We start from the raw sequence: 20,595 nt of genomic DNA, 5'->3' as shown, positions 1-20,595 counted from the left end.
TTCTTAAGACTATTTAAAGTGACAACATCAACACATTAATGATGAGGCTGCTGTATAAAGAGCACCTTTACAAAACACGACATAGAAAAAGGATCCTGAATTTTCTACGCAAACAAACACTTTGAAAGGATAACAGATTGCTTGAGTCCTGCTGATTAAAAACTCTTATTAAATATAGTGAGTTGTAACAGACAAATGTTCCCTGCTTGAGATTTTTGCACTACGAGGGAGTATTAAGGGCACGCTGTAAAATAATTATATCACGACAATATTTTTTCCCATTCAAAAAAAAAAAGTATATATATTTTTTATTTAGTTATTTTAGAACTGTCCAAAAATAAAAAATAAACAAATCTTGATCTCTATTAAGTTGCATTTTGGGGGAGACATTTTTTTTAAACAATTTTTTTCCCCCCTAAGAATAAAAGCACTAATCTTCGGAGATGGATTCGGAGAAGAAAAGTTGCTTAATACAATCCGTTGTATTCATTTTATCAATGTATTATTCATTTTTCTTTTAAAGTATTTTGAGAGAAAAAAAGTCATAATACGAGAATTCGCCTTTGGGGTGAGTCCCAATAAAACAAGTTTAGTTTCAATTTAACAACAAAAACGTTTGATTTTCTTGAGGAAAAAAGTATTAATTTTATAAGCATGTTGTGATTTTTCAAGGGGGAAAAAAGTCATAATCCTACTTTTATCAGTTCTTTTGTGAAAAACAATTTTTGGGGGGGAAAAATTTATTCACGAAAAAATTGAATTTACGCTTGAGAAAAAATATAATTTGTTTGCTAGAAAAAAATACAAGTTTTTATCTTGAAAAATATGATTATTCTCGTAAGTTAGCGACGTTCCCTCCGAAATAACTTTTTACAAAGTTTATTTATTCTGAAAGACCACAACTGTTTCCCAGAAAAAAATCTTTCCCAAAAATGTTGGGGGGAAAAAACTTTAAAAAAAAAATTTGTTTAATTTATACAGGAAAAAAACAAAAAAACTAATTGGGTTGGGAAAAAATATATTTTTTAACCTTAAACAAAATAACATCTTTGTTTTCGCATAAATATACCTTTTTATCTGGAAAACTTAGCCTTCTTACATAATTGCCTAAGTCACAACATCAATAACAATACCAACTTGCTTGCTAAGCCTTGTTTTGTTTTTTTCCTTTGTAGATTGTTATTCATCCAAGTCATACTAATCCAGAAAGGTTTAAATCGAGGCAACTGGACTGTTATTGTAGAATTTGTTGTGGGGTTTTTTTTGTTTCCCAAAGACGTCCAAATATAACTTTGGCAACTATGCTATTAGGCTAACAATTTATTCTCGTCATATAATTTTCTATGTGACCCCAATTCTCACTAAAGTCCTCTGTGGGCTGTACTAAATTGATGAAAGACAAATAATCAGTTTATTATTATTATTATTATCATCATAATTTTAACACATGAACAATTGTTGGTTCAATATTTTTGGGGCTCTGAGGCTTTATTGCAAGGATGCTCCTGTTAGTCCTCCTCCACTTGCATATTCCTGTTAAAGAAGTCTCCCGTGCAATACATTCATAGTTGATAAAACAAAGTAAAACCACTTAAATAGCTCCGTCCATTTGTCGCTGCTCCCGGCTTAAAATTAAAAGATGTTCCTACCTCTGCTTTTGCGTCCAATGTCAACAAGTGTCAAAATGTAGTGTTCGATGGGTCCCCTCATAGCAAGGACAGGAAACCGTTGTCGGCTGAGTCCGTCTGTTCCGCCTTGGCCCCCCGCGAGCTCTTGGCGGGGTTGGGCGTGGTGGAGTACTTTGGCGGGTACCTGATGAAGAGGCGCTCCTCCTCCTTCTTGATCCAGCGGAGGAGCTTGGTGATGACCGTGATGGCGCACGCCTTGGTCACCAGCGGACTGAAGCACGTGTACAGCTCAAACTTACTCGTCACCTGCATGATATACACAAACAACAATCCATAAACCTTAAAAGAACAGCTTCAACGTTGTGGCCATGCTATACTGGCTGTTCCTCCTCATTACTTTAAAGGAGATTCTCCCGTATATTGGTAAATCGGTTTTGTTCATTATCAACAGCAGTTTGTCTTTTGGTGTATTTGAAACATGCTGTGGGCTTAAGCAGTCGTGCTCTAGAGTGGTTTAGATCCTACCTGGCAGACAGAACTTTTTGTGTTAGCCTTAGTTGCTGAGTCTGACTCTGCCCCGCTCTAGTACGGTGTTCCACAGGGTTAAATTTTGGGGCCCCTGCTGATTTTATTGTATTTGCTGCACCTGAGTTCCATCTTAGAAATATCATATTTCCTTTCACTGCTATGTCAGATCTATGCTCCAATGAGTAAAAATAATGCTTTCTCCTTAATGCCACTTTTGTACTGTCTGGAGGAAATGAAGGCCTAGGAAGCACTAAACATTTTGTATTTCACCGAAATCTCGAACTTGGGTTTTAAATTGGAGCTGTTTAATTTTTTTTTTTTAAATAATTAAAAAAAAAAAAAATAACAATATATATATATATATATATATATATATATATATATATATATATATATATATATATATATATATATATATATATATATATATATATATATATATATTTATATATATATATATATTTATATATTTATATATATATATATATATATATATATATATATAAAATAAAATAAAATTAAAATTAAAATTAAATTAAATTAAATTAAATTAAATTAAATTAAATAATAACTCCTCTAAAGGCAAATTAAAACAAACTGACTCTGAAAATGTCAAAATGAAACAAAATCTAACTAAAGGAGAAAACCCCAAAACTATTATGGTCTGATACGGACCCACGCTAGCAGAGTTTCCCTCTCGGCCACATGGTAGATGAGCTTGAGGGGTCGAGAGCTGCTGTGGATGCGGCTGTGCATGTAACGGTAAAGGTCCAAAAGCCTCATTTTCTCCTCCTCGGTGTGGTACGGGGCTTCCATCTCGGGGCTGGAGGGGTCGACAAAGTCACCGTTAAGATCATACACAAGAATGCAATGAGGAAAATTGACATTGTCTTGTATATAAAAATGGTTCGCCCGTGGCACAAATATAGCCAGGACCACCTCTGGGCTCCAGCTCACCTGTGATTGGCTGGGGACATAACGAGGACAAGCACTACAGAACGCCACAGCAAAAGCACAAAAGATTGACAGACCTGGTGAACTGCGTGAGCTGTCGATAGTTGTCGGGCACGTCGAAGGGCTTGTACATGAAGTGCCTGAGGTCGGCGACGCCCACCTGGCTCACGCTGTACGACTGCGCCTTGGCGATGAGGCCCAGAGAGCCCTGCGCCGCCATGGCCTCCTCGATGCGCCGCTTGCACTCGGCCACGGCATAGAAGGCCTCCTTGTCAGTGGAGAGCAGCAGCAGGCACACGGTGCACTCGGGCGGGTCCAGGTACGAGATGTACGCGTAGAAGTAACAGTCGGGGTTGAAGAGCGGCAGGCAGATGGGCGTCCAGATCTCGCCGGCCTGGAAGGCGGAGGAGGCGCCGATGAGGTTGAGCAGCAGGTGGACGTCGGCGGGCTCCAGACGGGCGTCGTCGATGACCGCTCTCTCCTGCACGATCGTCAGCAGCTGGTTTTTGGCGATGAGGATGGAGAAGACCAGGTTGGGCGTGATGGCCTTCTGCAAGATCTGGCTGAGGGAGTCCCTGAGGGAGGAGGCAAGCGGCAGGCAGTGCACGGCCGCCAAAAGGAAGCTGGGGTCCGAGTCCATCAGGTCCAGGAGTCCGTCCAGGATCTTCTCGGAGCCTGCCAGCAGTCGCCGCAGGTCATAGTTCTTCTTGTGTTCAAAGATGCGCGAGATGCTGGCCTGCGTCAGCATGCTGATGATCTGGTAGTAGACGTAGAGGAGCTCGCCGCGCAACTGCTGCTCCGACTGCCGGCTGCTGGAAACGCACACCAGCACGAGGGGGCCTTTCTGGATGAAGACCACTGTGTGCTCCTCTGATGGGCATGCAGAGAAACATACATTAAGTCAACAGTTACTGGATTTATTTTAATAGACCTGAGGGGTTGAATGAATTCAGATTTTTTTTTAAGTCTAGGTTAAAGTGATGATAGCTGAGTTCATGTCAATTAATTACCAATCGATTAATTTAATTGTCAATCGCAGTGTGCGCTTTTAGCTTCAAACATACAAGCTCGTTCACTCACTTTTCAGATGGGCGTTTGTAGCACTTGTGCTTTTGTTGTATTTGAGGATAGACTTGCATATTTTGCAAGTGACCACCATTGCGCAGTGAAGTCGATGTGTCAGCTCGTCAGTTCAACCCCTAAAAGTCACTGTACCCTCATCCAAGTAATTTTTTTAAAAAATCCAAGGATGCTTAAATGAAATTCAAAATTTCAGGGTAATTAAAAAGTATCAACAGTGTATCTATTAGGTATTCACAGTACCATATTATATTATTTTGCTATTTTATGGCATTTCTACAAATCAGAATGAATTATTTTCCTCTCAGAATTATACACACACACACAACACCCCATAATTATACTTTTGTTTTGTTTTTTCACAATAATTTATTACAAATAATTATCCAACAATTTAATAGTAAAATATAATATTTAACAATTACATTTGAAGTCTTTTTGTACTGCTTTAAATTCTATAAAAAATTGATACTGATAATAGTTTATATATTGTTTAGAAAATGTGTTTGTACAAATATGCATACTGATAAATATACAGCTCTGGAGAAAAAAATATCAGTTTCTCTGATTTCGCTATTTATAGGTACGGTATGTATGTATTTCACTAAAATGAATATTTTGGGAAACAAAAAATGTATAAATACAAATACAGTATTGTCAGTTAAGAGAATTTGTTTACAGGTTTTTTTAATTCTTAATTTTTTTCCCCAGAGCTATATTGCCCACAAATTTGTTGTAACGTCCCTAAACAACAAAGCCATTTGCTGTGCCTAATCTTTCACTAAAAAAGAAACATTTTATTTTTTATCGTAAAAAATAAAATATAATAGCACATGTGGAATAAAATAACTATTAAAAAGTCATGACATCACACAGATGGTGTATTTTCGTGACGCTCACCTGAGTAGACGGAGCGTATGATGTTATCCCCACTCTGCACAAAGGACACCAGCGCCATCATGACGCCCATCGTCGACGACAGAGCTTCTTCGCTGCCGTAGCGTGAATAGATGGGCTTTCCGGCTTCGCTCAGCACAAAAACGTGCTTCCTGTGCCGCCGCCAGCTTTCCGCCGTCACGTCTTCGTCGCGGTGGGACGCGCCGTGTCCGGCGGGGGGAGATTCCTGGATACCCGCCTCCAGCAGGGGCGACGAGCGACCCTTCACGCCGAGGCCTTGCTCCTCCAGCTTGGCCTTGGCCAACACGGTGACGACAAACTCGCCAGAGTCCGTTTGCGTGCCGTCTGCCATGTCATCCTGCTGCTCCTCGCTTTCCGGCTCGGTCGCCGGGGGAGGAAGAGAGTCTTCTGTGTCCTGAGGGGGTTCTTCTGAAACATCTTGTGTGCGCTCCTCTTCTTGGGCAGCCTTCCTGGCCACTAGATCAGGGAACATATGATTCCCCAAAAGCGAAAGTGAGGTTGCTAGGGTCTCTGCTGAAATAGAACCACAATGACAGGATATGTCATAAGGAAGTCAATTGACTTCTTTTTTTTTTTTAATTATTATTAGCTTCATCATGGTAGGCCTGAACAATTTCTCATTTTTGGACTAAAATCACAATCTCAGACGACGCAATTTTGTGATCGTTAAATCTACTTTATTTTATTTATTTATTTTTTTAAGCACTCTTATCCCCACCAAGATCACCAATCAGAACGGCATGCTCCTCGTGGACAGGTCAAGCTCACCAATGCGCTCCAAAATTAATATTACAATTAATTAGTATCTAGAGATGAATCAGTTACAGCCGACATCAACAGTGAGTGTATTTTTGTTAAATCTGACAAAAATACAGAAAAAATATTGACATATTACTTAACATTTGTTTACAAAGAACATGAACATAAATAAATAAAAAATAAACATTTGTGCTTAAGATTGTTTTTTTGTTGCATTAACTATTAAATATACTTACATTTTATACATGTATGATGGCAAGCGTTGATGTATGATCTTGCGTTATTGAAGCATTTTAAAAACCTTGAAAAAGGACTGCCTCCCTCACACAACCTCTTTAGTGTCTGTGCGTACATACCTTTTAAGCTTTTGATGGTGTGACGTGATTTTCTCTCATGTTTGTAAATGGTACTTTAAACGGAAGCTTGATTCAAAGAAAATCACAAATTGACTCAAAATCGCAATATCTGTCAGAAGAAATCGCAATTCAATCTTTTCCTAAAACCGTTCAGCCAGGCGTCATTGTGTGAAGAAGACTCTCCATAACTGCCAGTAAAAACCCAGGCTAAACTTTAAACTGTGAATTGTAAACCGCAAATATATGGGGGACTACTGTACCTGCTGTGTTAACTTCTAAGGGTGGACCACAAATCTTGACTCCCTGTGTCTCTCCCTCTTGATGATTGTCCATGTCCATGATACCATCCCAGTCACTGGAGAATTGGGGGAAGAAAAATGACAAATAAAAATAGCCTGCAAGATGGTGATATAGTCATATAGTCACAGTAAAAAGGTCCTGGGTTTGAATACAGGCTTCCACCTGTATGGAGTTTGCATGTGATTAATGGGTTCCTCACACATCCCCCAAAACATGCATGTTTGTCTACTGGGAGAGGCCTTAATGAGAACAAACACTGCAGAAAATGAATGGATAGATGCTTTCCTGGCTATCGGTAAGTTCCAATACCTGATCTATGGTTAGCGTCACACTTGCCCTCTTCTCATGTATTCTTTCTTCTGCAGCATTACACACAAAAACACGCACACGTAGAGTTTTCTGGCGTCCCACGTGACGACTTTATCATAACCTGCGGCCGTGTCATTACAGACATCCCAAGACTCTTGAACAGCAGCATGAATGAATGAATGAATGGCAGCAATTATATTAGCGTGGCATCACATGACGACAGAGAAAAGCTGCTGGTTGAGTATTATCACATAGAGTACACTGTGGAATTCGCTATGCACGTCTAGATAATACCCCACCACAAACACGCATAGAAAGCTAGAGTGACTTCGTGGTCGCCAAGAGGCTAACCTTTGGTTAATAATTAGCCTTCAGTTGCACCTTTGCGTGTGGTGGGAGCTAACACACCACGGTGAAGGGTTATATTCAATTCTTAGCACATATTTGACTCAAGTCAGTGAAAATTGATGCCAGAAGCTAGCGTAAACTGCTAGCAAGCGACAATCACAAACTCACAGTAGAATTTAAGCCCCGGCTTAACAGTCGTCATAATTGAGCTGCAATTGGAATCACAACAAAAGGTAGAACTTACGTTTTTTGTGTACATACGAAAGATGAATTGCTAAACTGTTACATGAAGTCTCGGTGGTCGTCGGGCTTGAATAGGAGCCGTCAGTGATAAGAAAACAAATGCTCCTCTTTACCGCAGGAGATGTATCCGGATACTCTGACGTAAGCGTTGATTTGGCCAATCGGGATGCGCGTTGGCTCCAAGCAGCCCCGCCTTCAAGGTATGTTTAAAACGGCGGCAAGAGCGATTTTTTTTCTGAAACGTCGAAATGTTGACGTCCGGGTTTTTTCTCAAAACTTTGAGGGTATAACTTTAGAATAATAATACGCAAGAATTCATGCTTTTGACTTTGGTTTACTTAATTTGGAAATGTGCTACGTAACTTACGTCAAATCATATCCAGTATCCGCCACGTTAAGTACGCAACGTAAAATACGTAATAGTCTTTTTTTTTAATGTATTGACATTCTCAGCAAAAAAAAATTACTCAGCAAAAATATTTACTAAAATTGTTTGAGAATCTTTCTACAACGTGAGGAAAACACCATCATATGGGAAATAATTATAGAATCATCCATTTATGGGTGCATTATATTATGGGGGAGAGGGAGCGTACGTAATACGTCACTTCGTATCCCTCAACTCGCTTTCAGAGCGATTGCGTCGCTACGGCGAGCTTGCTGGGTTTGTTGTTCTACCGAGCGAGCGATGTTCGACAAAAATACTTTCTCTATTTATTCGACAAAAGCTGGAAAGTAACCGGGCGTTATGGAGGAGCCGTGGGACTTTGAGTTTCTATCCCGTATCGCCGACGGCTGCTTGTCTTTTCTGTCCGAATTCGTGGAGGACTGGCTCGCCAACGACTTGAGAGTCTCCATATTCAAAATCCTCCTCAGCTGGTTAATTTTCAGTCTCCTGGCAATTCACTTCGCTTGGAAGGTTTACGGGAACACGGTGAACGACATGTATTATCGGCAGGGTGAGTATTTGAGTTTCTACACATCTCCCACCTGGTTGCTAGCGGTGTTAGCTGACTTGATGTTGCATTCAGGAAGCGGACAGAACGGGGGAACACCTGACACAACACCTGGCCTCGGCAGATGGTAGGTATCCGAATCCTGATAATTTCTCTGTGTTGTTGTTTTGTGTGGAGCCTAATGTTATTCTGTCATTTTTGCAGGGGTGGCACAACGGGGGAACCATTCAAGTCTCATAGGGATTAGCTGGACGTCTGAAACTCCCAGGGACCATGAATGCACCTTCAAATTCTGACTTTTCATTAAGAGTAAGAGTGTATCTATCATCAGTTTGTATAGGATGGACGTGTTACTGGAAAACAGGATTGTAAATTCAAAATATTGTCTTGTGATTATTTACACGTAAGCCACTGCATCTCAAACATAACAAAACTATTAAAATGATTCGATTAGAATGTGTTGTACATGAATTAGATAAAAATTCTACCTCAATAAAATAAAAGCGTACAGTAAGTAGTACTAAGTACAATAAACCCTAATAGCCATAGAATAGAAAGATCTTTATTTATATCATCCCCCACTTTGAATATAAACTGTGGCAGTTACTAATGTAAAACAATCCTCAGCCTTTTTTCTTTGAGAAACATTCTCAAACCTGTTTGACAATTTTTAAAGAGACATGAGAATTGACATGCAAAAACATCTAGAGATATAATAAAAAAATGAATGTTTATTGAAATTTAGAGCACAGTAGATAGAGCAACAGTAAATATTTAAATTGAAGGAAATAAATGTGTTTAAAAAAAAAAAAAAAAAAAAACGTAATGGAACCTTATTGCAATAATAATATATACAGTATGATCTGTGGAGGTAGATGTCTGTGCATCATATTTTGTGGCAGAAGATGCCCCAAAATGTTTGAGTGCTTGTGATGTTGCATACAAATACAATATAATTTTGATTTTTTTTTAAAAAGCATTTGTTACATGTTAATTGAAATATCAATACAAGAATAGTATCGATTAACAGTAAAACAGAGGGTCCCTTTATTGAATACTTTCACTGCTAAACTTTCTGTATACCTACATACTCTCGTTGACCTTTTTCAAAGGATACTAACTTACTCTTTGATATAATGTTACTTCATTTGTGAGCGTAGAATGCAGCGAACATCGCAACATTGATGAATTGTTCAATAACCTTCAAAAATAGCAAGGGTTCACTGTAGTGGATTCAGCTCAAGTCATCCCGTCAGTCCTCTTTGGCACTACTTGGAATTAGCAGAATGTGCACATCCATAACATTGGTGCAGGTCAAACCTGGGACAACTAAGTTGCGTCCACCAGAGAGACGTGAAAAAAAAGTAAAGGAATCGTTGTTTTTAAGGAAGCTGACCACGTCCAGCTCTTGTTTTTGGGCGTCTCCGTACAAGCTCGCATCCGTGACAGCTCCCGCCGCCTCGGTGGGCCCGTCCTGACCGTCGGTTCCGCCACTTAGGAAGACGGGACTGTCTAGCGGGGGCTGCAAGCCTCTCAGCTCCAGTCCCACTCTCATAGCCAGCTCCTGGTTGCGACCTCCACGGCCTTTACCCGAAAGCTCCACGGTGGGCTCGCCTCCCGCCAGCACGCACGTGGCGCCCCGTGCCTGTGAATGGGCCTGGTCTAAACTCTGCATGACACGACGAAGGTCCCTGGTCTCCACTCCCACCTCTGGTCCCAGCTTCAGCAGCTCTGCGGCGAGCTCGGACGAATTTTCCTGACGTGAGCAGGCAAAGCGGGCCAGGAGGCCGTAAAGACGGGACACTGACCTCACGTCGCCGCACACTCCCGGTGATAGCACAATTGGGTGGAAACCCAGTTCAAGCGCCCGGCGGCCTGCATGCTGCAGGGCAACGCTGTTGGAGCCAATCACGACGTTGAGAACGTGCCCCGCCTCTTCTATTTCATCTTCTTGACGTGGATGAAGTCTACCCAGAACTTCCTTCACAGAGGCAGAGGGAGAGTCCAGCAAGCCGTATCGCTCAAGGACCGCCAGCACTTCCTCACGACATACCGGACCCCGCACTGTGGGGCCGCTTGCTATCAGGTCCAGTGGATCGCCAATCACGTCTGACAGTATCAATGCCACCACCTGGACAAAAGAGTGCACAAAGAAGACACTTTCACACAAAAATGAAAAAAAACAACAACAAAACATTGTTGCCTTTTTTTAATATCTATTTTTTTATTAAAAAAAGAAAAGACATGTCATGTACTACTCCAAAAACAACAACAAAAAAATTAAACACTAAAAAGTGAAAATAAATAAATGTGGCTTTTTCTTAAAATGTTCAGTTTTTTTTTTAAATTAAAACACTTCAGTTCAATGAAAAGCATCTATTCTATTTTTGTTTTTTCCTTTTAACCCCAAACCAGCTAAATGTGTTTTAGTGAGAAAAAAAATCACAAAAATCTAAAACAATTACATCAAAATTTTGACTTCACAAAAAAAACCATTCTTTGATAAATAATTTAAAAAATTAATAAACATGTAACTAATTTTTCTAAGTTATTTTCTTTTAATACAACAAACAATTTGTTTTCGGTGTAAACAGAAAAAAAATTACTAAAACGAAAAGCAATTACATCCAACTTTTGTTACTTTTTCTTATTTAAAAAATTATTTTTTTCTTTGATAGAAAAATGAAAGGCATGTAGCATCTTTTTTTGTTTTGGTTCTAAAACTTTGTCTTTGTCGTCTTGTATATAAATAATAATAATTAAAAGGAAACACGTGCATCTTTATTTTTAATAATTATTGAAATAAAATAAAAATCAGTCATCTTTTCAAATAAATTAATTTTTTATACCCATGTTATAAAAAGGGAGAAAAAAATAATACAAATGAAAAGCCTCCATAATTTGAGAGATTTTTCTTAAACATGTTTTTTTTTTTATAAAGAGAATATGAAGTAAAACTCTCTTCTTATAGAAAACATACAAAAATATTAAAACAGAGCTTCAGTTCTATAATAAAAATCCAAAAATGTAAGTGTTTTTTTAAGTGCCTCTTGAAACAACAAATAAAAAACAAAGGCCTTTAAAAAAAATCACACTAAAATGAAATACAATCAACTGTCCTTATTTTTGGATGAAAAGAAAGCAAGTACATTACTTCCCAAATTTTCTCAGTGTTTTTCTCAATTTGGCAAATTAAACACTTGTGCTTTTTATTGGATCATGCCATTTGTTTAACGAGAGAACATTTTGTAATACCCGAATGTGCACATAGCCTGAATGATTTATGATAATAAATATAATTTGTTACGCTACTTCCAATCCCCTGAAGGGAATTTTTTATATTTTTTTTAAGTATAAGTAAAAGCAAAAATTAACCTGAGCAGGGTGGGCGCACTGTGCAAGTCCTCCGCCCTTTAACTTGGAGAAGGCGCGCCGCACCGTGTTGAGCTCCTGAATGGTGGCGCCGGCGGCTGCCAGTTTGCGGGTGATGTCCAGTTTCTCATGCAGCGTTATTGGTGAGACGGGTGCGGGAAGCAACGCAGAGCCCCCACCTGATATTTCAACAACAGTGACAATCACCCAAACAATTTTTACATTGTAGTGTTCGGTAGTTTACTCAACAAATATGTATATATGTATAGCTTATACGTATATAAATACAATATACCATATACGAGTTGTAGCTTGTTACTGTACCTGAAATCAGCACGAGAAGCAGATCTTTCTCCGTCAGTGCTCTTGCTAGCCGAGCGATGCATTCTGCTGCCTTCTGGGAATCGGCGTCGGGCAAGTTGTGTTGCGCACCTTCCATGACTTGGATACGGCTTCTTTCCTTTAACAGCAGGTGGCTACAGTGACAAATGTCATTAGTCCGAGTGCCTCCACAGGTGTGTCAATGTCAATCAAGAAAGAAAAAAAAAGTAATAATAAAATTATGTTATCAATTATTATTATTTAAACATATAAATTAATATACAACTTTATTCTCATAATCATATAACATTCTTGTAAAATTATTACTTCTTTCTAGAGATTATAACACAAAAAATATTTTGTGAGAAAAGTATTTTTTTACTCATAATCTTTCTTTCGCCTTTTTCAGTGGAATCTCATCTTTTGACCATTTCCTCATTAAATACATATTTTTCTTCTCGTAATACGACATCCTCATCCTTCATCCTCAACTTTATAGTTTTAACCTAACCATTTTTTTAAATTATTATTTCCGTAAAAAGATCATTTATTTTCAAGCAATATTACAGTACTTTTTAGAAAATTCTGAAATTGTCAATTTACTTTTACAGCAATACAATAATAAAATGATGACTTCTTTCTTCTCACAAATTTACCTGTAATGTTCCAACATTATTGAAACAAACTCCAACTTGTTTGTGTTTATGACGCAATCATAAAATTGAACTTCTTCCTTGTAATGTTCCAACTTTATTTTTGTAATAATAGTAATAATAGAAAGAAGTTTTCCATTTTGTTGCTCTTGCTTACTGTTTGCCATGCTGCCGCAATGTCTGCTGAATGCCATGCGGCACACTGATGACTCCTCCCACAAAGTGGTCTCCCAGAATCCTCTCGGCTTCGGTGGCCATGCCCAACACCGCTTTTCCAAAGCCCACCACGTGCACATTGTTTCTCAGTGTGAACTTGCGACCGCTGCCGACAACCTCCACGGAGTCGCCTTGCCGTTCCAAACTCTGCTGAACGGCGATATCCGGCTGCACGGCTTCCACCGCCGCCGCAAACACCTCGCGCGCCCGAGAGTCCAGTGACATTTTCCTCCTCCCCAGGAGAGCCAGGAATGGTTGAGGTCGGATCAGGGAGAGAACGCGTGCCATGGACGCCTTAAAGAGATTTCCTGAATGGAAAAAATAAATAAAGCAAAGCTTTTCAGTGGTTCTCAAATGTCCCTTTTGCATTGTACCAGTTCCAGTTTACTTTTCCATTTCATTTACAGTTTAAACTCTATCCTTACTCTCTTCTTTATTAGCTTGTTTCCTCTAATAGTAGCAATCTGCTTCTTGACAATCACACCATGATTTTGTGGTTCAATAAAATAATAATACAGTACAGTAGACTGTATGTGGTGGAACTGTTGAACCTGATTCAGGGTCGCAATTGTGAAGAGTTGTACTGTATCCCGCCCCCCCAAACGATCCACTTCAGTATCATGTGGCTACGTCGCTCAGTGTGCTTTGCGCCAATTAACAGCTGATTTGGTTGCGAAACAGAAATCAAACAATAAAACAGTGATTTTGCTAATGTTGTGTGTTTTTTAGCTGTAATTAAATTTGCAGATCGCTTTCTTGCTAAATCAATCGATCAAATGAAGCTAGCAACTTGACTTAGCTTTTGTGTTCGCACCCATGTTGTTAGTGGAAGCAGTGCACATCAACCAGCAATGATAAATATTTATTGTATTTACGTTTCTTTCTGTAAAACCGGTCATGAATATTTAGATTGAAATCATTCCTAATGGCATTTACGTGCCAGTACAGTAGTTATGTTTAATTGCTATAAGTATTTATGAAGTGGTACATGGAAATATTTATCACCTGACCAAAAAAGTTTGAGAACCCAGTTTTAGGTTTTTGTGCAGAATGTGACAAAGACGAAGAATTACACATTGAACTGATAATGAAACAAGTGTAATATATTGACGCAATGCAGGTTTGTAATGAAAAAAAAAAACGCTTTAAAAAAGTCAATAAACTTTATGGGCTACTTTAAGAAATTGCAAGCAGTTCAAAGTTGATTGTTGTTTTACACGTGGAAGCCGACTGCTGAGACCTACCTGCAAGAATATTCAAATGGAAGCCTCGTTGGTGTTCCAGCCTAGCAGGCGAGCTAGTGTTTCAAAAGTCAGACTGATAACTAAAAAAAAAAAATGTTGTGTATCGTGCGTGTAATGATTGACTTGGACTCACCACATGACCTGACACCATTGCCTCCCCGGCGATTGCACACATCACTTCATTTGTCCGACTGCAGACTGCACATAACACACACAAACACACACACGAAGAAACGAAGACAAGTTTATAGCAGTCGAGTCATTTTACCGGTAGCATTTGATTCACATGTTGTATTTAAAATTCAGCAGGCGTGACTTCACCATTGTTGACACAGTGGAAGTCTACTGGACCTGATAAAAAGTCAACAAACTATTGGTCAAATGCCAGGTTAAGAGTTAAAAAATGAGACTAAGATAAATAATTAAAAAACTTCAAAACAAAAGACGACTTCTCATAAAATATTATAAATGTGTTTGTTTTTTCTTATCTCTATGTTAATATGCCAACTTTGGTCTTCTAAATTTGAGACCTATTTCTTATACTACTGTATTAAGACTTTTCTTTTAAAATTGTGTTTTTCTCATAATTTATTTTCCTAAATGTTGGCCTTATTTTACGTCACTCACTTTATTCTTTTAAAATGTGGACGCATTTGCTTGTAATCTTAGACTTTGCCATAAAATAGATGAGTTTTTGAAGTGTGATTTCATTCTTGTAAAATGTAAAAACTATTAACAAAGCCTTTTTTTGTAATCTCGTAACGTGTTACTATTACATCACTGTTTTGTAAAATGTTGACATTTTTCATTGGCATTCATTAGTCACTCTTGTAATTTCATGTTGGACTTTATATTCTTGTAAAATTATGACTCTTTTGTTCCCAGAATGTATGACTTTCTCTGAGTTGTACAATTTCATTATTTAAAAAAATAATTGTAACTTGTTTCTCAAATTAAAACGTTCCCGACAAAATTCGAACTTATTATCAGAGTTTTTTTAGGAAATGATCATCATGTTTTAGATTTAGCGGTGTAAAATTGCAACTTTGTTCTGTTAATATCTGATTATTATTATTTTTCTTGCAACCTTACAAATGTAGTCTTAGAAAATTGTTACGATATATGATACATTGTGAAGAAGCAACCAAATAAATACATGCTTCAACAAATACCTGATTGAGTTCACCTTGAAGTAATAATGTCTTAATGTTTGTTTCTTCATTCAATCTTGGTGGTATCGAAAGTCATCAGTGAATATAGTGGGATATATTTGAATCATAATACATTGTAATTTAAGTGATTTATTTCTTTCTTTTAACTACGTCTATTCGCCTCGTTTGACGACCTGACCATTACCATGGTAACACCAAGATTTTTTAAACAGATATTAATTTATATTTATGAATTGTTACTTTCGTTATTTGAAATATGTCCACGTAACACGACGTGATTTGGAATGACTGCGTTAAACCAGAACAACAAACTCGAACACTTTGAGGTAAAATAGGAGAATCCAAGTGGCTTATATCCGACATCCCACCTTCCTCGAATGCTGCATCACAGTATTTTCGGTGGTGAATCATAATTCATGTTGCTTTCTCTCCAACGTGGCTTTCAAATCAAATGTCTACGTCTTCACTGCACAAGAAATCTGATGTTTCTCGTCTGCCTCTTTCGTTGTTTTGGTCAGCAAAGCAGCGTAGAGGCGTATTACCGCCACCTGCAGACGTTAGATGGAACATACAGGAGTGAATGGCTAACTAATCACCAACAATAAATGGGAAATCGTGTAAAAAGTCACGTACTGTATCATTGCAGAAAACAGAGCAGAAAATAGAACATTTCTATCTTTCTACACTGTATAAGAAATGACTGTGAATGAATGAATGTGACTGACAGCAACGTGGATTGTGGTTAACATGTCTCACATTCCTGAGGATTGTGGTTCAAATCAGAGCTGGAATACATAAAGTATATATACTCGATTTATAAATGTATTTATCTATAAATATCCAGACGTATTTATATTTAAAGAATATTGCTGTAATATTTTTATTTGCATAAAAGCAGTAAATTTGTTTATAACAATGTATATTGAACAGTGGAACTAAGGATTCTGTCTAATCTTAATGATAATTTAGGTAATATTTTAATTAGCAAGACAAATTCTGATCTTAAAACGTGAAAGTCCACGTCAAACTGGCAATTAATAAAAATAAAAAAGTTGACAAAGTACTTTTAGAAAGTCATCAAAATGCTTTTATTAGCACATTCTCAGAGTTGGCATGGCAAGTTGTTTTACAGAGGCACAAGTTACAACTGAATTTACAACTTGCTTCATTTAAAAGCCTGTATTTTGAATAAATGTGTTCCATTCAAAAAATATACATAAAAAAAAAAAAAACACACGGTGCATCGTAACCGTATGAAAAATGTTCCGTTCCATCCGCTCCTTCAAAATGTGCAGCTTAGTTGGAAGTGCAAATGGAGAATGACTGCAGCCTTTTTTTTATACATGGAAGGACAATAAAGCTGCCAACCATTCTTGACTTCATCAAAACACCATCACTCCAAAAAGGTAACTTGATCCCTTCATGCAACTTAAATACGTGACTATTTATTAAATAACACCTAATAAATTACTAGCTTATTTACTGATGCCTAGCACAGAATGTTATAAATGAGGTCTCAGACGATTGTTGAAGATGTTACTCCAACACCCCCCCCACCCAAAAAAAAAAAACCCTAAATAAAATATGTGCCGTTGACTGTGTCCTCTGACACGCAAAACCACTTCAATGTATACAACCACTCTCAAATGGAAGTAGTTCCATGTAGAGAACCATTTCTTTGTATGGATGCTTTTGTAATGCCGTGACTATGCATCTCTTTGTGCGCTCAACTGTTTTTCATACCACAATTGGCACATTTGCTTGACACATGCCATGTTTGCGCCAGACTACAACACTGGCTATGGTGCTTTTCTAAGGCTGGATTTCCACTGTAGGTTCAAGTAGACAATTTTAAAATGAATGCCTATATGTGATTTCTTTTCTTTTTACTAATTCCAGGTTTGTTGTCAGTGACACATATCTGATGTGGCTGTGTTTACACTGATGGAAGACATATAACAAGATGAAATTATCCGATCTAATGTTTGTTCTTTTAATGCTGTCATGACGCATATCCTAAATGTGCCACTTGAGAGCAAAAAAAAAAAAAAAAAGAATTATCTGTCACTTGAACCATGTATTGTAAATTCAGCCTACAAGTTTTGGCACTTGTTTACCCCATGCTTGCTTCTTTGCACCAGGCAGTGTCAAAGAGTATCACGGGGGCATGCGGACGCTCTGCTGGAAAAATAGGAAGCGGAGGTCATTTGTCAGTGACGGTGGCGGCGGCCATGGGGGTTCGCATCGTCACGCGTGCCGTCGCTGCCAACTCCTCGATTTCAGTGTTGAGCCGCCGGATCACCCACTCGACCGCTTCACGACCCTGGAGAGAGAGAGAAATCGATTAATTTGAGTTCGTCAGAAGATTTTTTTTTTTTTTTTTTTTTTTTTTTTTTTTTTACAGTTCCATAGCTCAACGCGTGTCCATAAGTGTTCAGTGTAAGTGTAAATGCTTATTTGTCTATCTGCCATCAAACAATAGTCAGTATAAACATGACATGATCTCCTACCTTTCCTGCATTGGTTGAGATGGTGCTTGCGAGAATGCCCTCCAGATAGCTGCTTAGACTTACTCCTTTTACAGAGATGATAGCTTCTTGTGTCAGTATTGTTCTACGATGAAGAATTAAAAAAAAAAAAAAAAAAAAGTTATGAATTGTCATTTTTGTATGTCGGATCAGTGCACTTCTATGAACTTACTTTCTAGAATCCTCAGGGTGGGGTTTATACGTTAACTTCTCATCTACAGACACCAAGTTGGTGAAAGTAATCTACGGAGTGGGGCGAGATCACAAAAGGATAAAAAGTTGTCAGACGACTCTCAAAACAGTACAGCGCAAGAACACTCGATTGTACAACAGGCGAGTCTTCATTCCAGAAAAAGGTCATTAGAACACCACCAAGTGCATCTACAAGGTGTGGGTGTATGCATTAAAACTGCCAACATCTGTATTACTAGCTTTGTTAAAAAAAAATGCATATCATTCTCATTACTAGGCAAACAACCTAATCTAATAAATACTCACATTTGTGGACTGAAGTTCCAAGCTCTTTTCTTGCGGGTCCACGATGGAGTGCTCTTGAATGTACGTGCATGTTCGCGTGTTGCCAATGATCTGAGAACAAATGAGAAGACATAATTCTGAATAAGCGTGCCCGAGTCGAGATTCAAATCGGAACCTCTCGACTGTGAGGCTGAACTTCGAACCATTAGACTTAAAGAGAATATTTAACACTAAATTATACACTATAAGATGAACATTTAGGACCAACAATCAGATTACACATCTCGTTTGTTGGCACCGTATGCATCATTGACTGGGGCGGGAGTTAAAAAGAAGGATATTAATAAACGTGATCGCAGACGGCGAGTACATCCTAAAACGTCCTTCGTAACGGTCAGCTTCCTACTGGGCGGCGTGTGTTCAGACCGCAAAGCCGTGCAATACGGTAGCTTGCTTTAGCTAGTTGTCCTTGCAGGGGTTACGGAGGGTACGACACAGGAGACGGGTACTAACGGATTTAGCATTCCCGTGAGCTCTCGTTTTAACTCGTAATGTTACATCACATGCGGTCACGGGTTGTAGCATGCATTACTACGCTCCAGTCAGTGAGCCGGACCAACTCTTCTGTACAACGACAGGAATAGCATTCAAGGAGTAGATTGGTTTTGGATACTCACAGACTTGACGATGGAGGGAAGACCCCACTCAGTGCTGAGAAGCCTTTTGCTGTAAAGGCGCCCCTGCTTGTCGACGGTCCGGTGCAAAACGTCCACCCCGAACACGCTGGGATTCATCGGGTTGGGATACTTTTGCATTGCTGCCTTGGTAACCGTCTCCCAAGGGTGACTGTTGGAGGGAAATAAACAGTAAAGCCCACATACAAAATGAATGAATACAGCCGCACATGTATTGGTTTGCATTTTGATTATTTTATATTTATGGAATGGACTAGAAATGTTTTTCATTCAAGTATTTCACTTATCCAATGTTAAGAACAGCGCAAAACATTAACTAGTTTTACACAAGTGAAGAAAATACTTGAATTGGGGCCTACAAAGCTACCTGTATATATATGCAACTGGCCCATGAAACCCGCCCCCCCAAAAATTTGACTTTTTTTTTTTTTTTTTTTTACATTTAAGATAGAGTGTTTTTTTTATACATTTATGATAGAGTGGTTGATTCAATAAATTAATTTTGGAGGGGACGTGACTGGTAACCACAACTTACTACTTTTCAAAAGTGATTCTCCCAAGACTGTTTGCTAGTCGCTTTATTGAAAAACAGTCACTGAAGTGGCTAAATATACCAAGTTGCTAAATTGGCAACATTGACCCCTTTTGCGTATGGATTATGAGGGTAAAAAATTCTCTCCTGCAAGTAGTCCGAAGACACAAAAGGTTTGGGAACCCCTGACATAGGGGGAATGAAGTCGAACAAAAGGGTCCTTACGGAGAAAACTTCGACCGGCTTGTGGCTACACACAGTCGAAGGTCATCAGTGTCTCGTTTCCATGGAGACGCGTGCACGCGCTACGACGGCGATTGACTAGCGACGTCACGAAGCCGGAGCGAGGGAAAAAGTAGGGGAAAGGTTACCCAACGACACGGGCCGCTTATGCAATAAGAACGCCGCTCACTTATACATGCACCTTTTAACATTCTTATAACCCTCTACGTCTATTTTTAACTGGCTAGCAATGATATCATTATGGACCGTTCAGGCCAACGAACATGACGACAAAAGAAAAGTCTATCGCTAGCATGCTAGCTAGAGAGCATTTGAAGTTACTATCATTAAGCACCCGGATGTTCTGCTTTATGAATTGTGTAAGCCGTTCACAAAATTACATGACTATCGCTTGCACAATAAATTATCGCATCGGGACTCACTTGAATATATGTTCGGATGTCCAGATTTTCATAGTGCGGCGAGTTGGGGTCAGAGAGATGGATGGATGGGTAGGGGGAATTCGCCGGCGTGATCAGTCACACACTGAAGCCGGTCAACGTGTGTGAGATGCCGCGATAAAGTCAAGACAACGGAGTCTCACCTCCTCCTCCTCCTCTCGCTCAATGGAGCTGTCACGTGACTGCGATGACGCACTTCCGGCTGAGCAGCCTACATCACGGCGCGTGACCGGCCTGCTGTCAGTCACTCGGGGCAGTGCGCTAGTGCAGACAGCTGATGGCGTAATAAAATAGCGCTGAATGACATAACAGGAGGGCGTTTT

The 20,595-nt window shown here is 39.0% G+C and overlaps 4 protein-coding genes across 7 annotated transcripts; 1 reads left to right on the top strand and 3 right to left on the bottom strand.

The window, feature by feature from the left end:
- Positions 1-1,411: 1,411 nt before the first annotated feature.
- On the bottom strand, positions 1,412-7,592 carry mon1bb (MON1 secretory trafficking family member Bb). Of its 3 annotated transcripts, none has more exons than XM_077572371.1 (6): positions 7,425-7,592; positions 6,484-6,578; positions 5,091-5,618; positions 3,188-3,980; positions 2,832-2,979; positions 1,412-1,934 (listed from the first exon to the last, which is right to left on the bottom strand). In XM_077572371.1, the coding sequence occupies exons 2-6, from the start codon at positions 6,560-6,562 to the stop codon at positions 1,707-1,709; spliced, it is 1,776 nt and encodes a 591-aa protein (XP_077428497.1). In that variant the 5' UTR covers positions 6,563-6,578; positions 7,425-7,592; the 3' UTR covers positions 1,412-1,706. The 3 variants fall into 3 exon arrangements, with proteins under 3 accessions (XP_077428497.1, XP_077428498.1, XP_077428496.1); XM_077572372.1 differs by having other exon boundaries at positions 5,091-5,564; XM_077572370.1 differs by having other exon boundaries at positions 5,091-5,621; positions 7,425-7,589.
- A 416-nt stretch (positions 7,593-8,008) lies between these two features.
- On the top strand, positions 8,009-8,835 carry tcta (T cell leukemia translocation altered). The gene is made up of 3 exons (XM_077572379.1): positions 8,009-8,382; positions 8,455-8,506; positions 8,584-8,835. Exons 1-3 carry the CDS (start codon positions 8,172-8,174, stop codon positions 8,624-8,626), a joined length of 306 nt encoding a protein of 101 aa, XP_077428505.1. The 5' UTR covers positions 8,009-8,171; the 3' UTR covers positions 8,627-8,835.
- A 90-nt stretch (positions 8,836-8,925) lies between these two features.
- On the bottom strand, positions 8,926-15,927 carry glyctk (glycerate kinase). Of its 2 annotated transcripts, XM_077572374.1 has the most exons (6): positions 15,726-15,927; positions 14,319-14,383; positions 12,883-13,249; positions 12,076-12,227; positions 11,755-11,930; positions 8,926-10,510 (listed from the first exon to the last, which is right to left on the bottom strand). In XM_077572374.1, exons 3-6 carry the CDS (start codon positions 13,227-13,229, stop codon positions 9,632-9,634), a joined length of 1,554 nt encoding a protein of 517 aa, XP_077428500.1. In that variant the 5' UTR covers positions 13,230-13,249; positions 14,319-14,383; positions 15,726-15,927; the 3' UTR covers positions 8,926-9,631. The 2 variants fall into 2 exon arrangements, with proteins under 2 accessions (XP_077428500.1, XP_077428501.1); XM_077572375.1 differs by lacking the exon at positions 15,726-15,927 and having other exon boundaries at positions 14,186-14,333.
- Positions 15,928-16,418: 491 nt separating this feature from the next.
- Positions 16,419-20,491, bottom strand: LOC144057113 (PRELI domain containing protein 3B-like). The gene is made up of 6 exons (XM_077574377.1): positions 20,255-20,491; positions 19,040-19,208; positions 18,384-18,473; positions 18,058-18,128; positions 17,868-17,970; positions 16,419-17,680 (listed from the first exon to the last, which is right to left on the bottom strand). The coding sequence occupies exons 1-6, from the start codon at positions 20,284-20,286 to the stop codon at positions 17,561-17,563; spliced, it is 585 nt and encodes a 194-aa protein (XP_077430503.1). The 5' UTR covers positions 20,287-20,491; the 3' UTR covers positions 16,419-17,560.
- Positions 20,492-20,595: the final 104 nt, after the last annotated feature.

Source organism: Vanacampus margaritifer, chromosome 8 (assembly GCF_051991255.1).
Source record: "Vanacampus margaritifer isolate UIUO_Vmar chromosome 8, RoL_Vmar_1.0, whole genome shotgun sequence".
In the NCBI taxonomy this organism is placed as follows: domain Eukaryota; kingdom Metazoa; phylum Chordata; class Actinopteri; order Syngnathiformes; family Syngnathidae; genus Vanacampus; species Vanacampus margaritifer.
This window is presented reverse-complemented; position numbering and strand designations above follow the sequence as displayed.

Excerpts from the sequence above, each read along its gene's own strand:
- mon1bb (XM_077572370.1), bottom strand. The coding sequence starts at position 6,562 with ATGGACATGGACAATCATCAAGAGGGAGAGACACAGGGAGTCAAGATT. Across the intron at positions 5,622-6,483 it reads CTTAGAAGTTAACACAGCAG|CAGAGACCCTAGCAACCTCA; the intron begins GTACAGTAGTCC and ends GTTCTATTTCAG. Across the intron at positions 1,935-2,831 it reads GGGAAACTCTGCTAGCGTGG|GTGACGAGTAAGTTTGAGCT; the intron begins GTCCGTATCAGA and ends TATATCATGCAG.
- tcta (XM_077572379.1), top strand. The coding sequence starts at position 8,172 with ATGGAGGAGCCGTGGGACTTTGAGTTTCTATCCCGTATCGCCGACGGC. Across the intron at positions 8,383-8,454 it reads CGACATGTATTATCGGCAGG|GAAGCGGACAGAACGGGGGA; the intron begins GTGAGTATTTGA and ends TGTTGCATTCAG. Across the intron at positions 8,507-8,583 it reads ACACCTGGCCTCGGCAGATG|GGGTGGCACAACGGGGGAAC; the intron begins GTAGGTATCCGA and ends TCATTTTTGCAG.
- glyctk (XM_077572374.1), bottom strand. The coding sequence starts at position 13,229 with ATGGCACGCGTTCTCTCCCTGATCCGACCTCAACCATTCCTGGCTCTC. Across the intron at positions 11,931-12,075 it reads GCTTCTCGTGCTGATTTCAG|GTGGGGGCTCTGCGTTGCTT; the intron begins GTACAGTAACAA and ends TTGAAATATCAG. Across the intron at positions 10,511-11,754 it reads AGTGCGCCCACCCTGCTCAG|GTGGTGGCATTGATACTGTC; the intron begins GTTAATTTTTGC and ends TCTTTTGTCCAG.
- LOC144057113 (XM_077574377.1), bottom strand. The coding sequence starts at position 20,286 with ATGAAAATCTGGACATCCGAACATATATTCAA. Across the intron at positions 18,129-18,383 it reads TGGAACTTCAGTCCACAAAT|ATTACTTTCACCAACTTGGT; the intron begins GTGAGTATTTAT and ends CCCACTCCGTAG. Across the intron at positions 17,971-18,057 it reads CACCCTGAGGATTCTAGAAA|AACAATACTGACACAAGAAG; the intron begins GTAAGTTCATAG and ends TCTTCATCGTAG.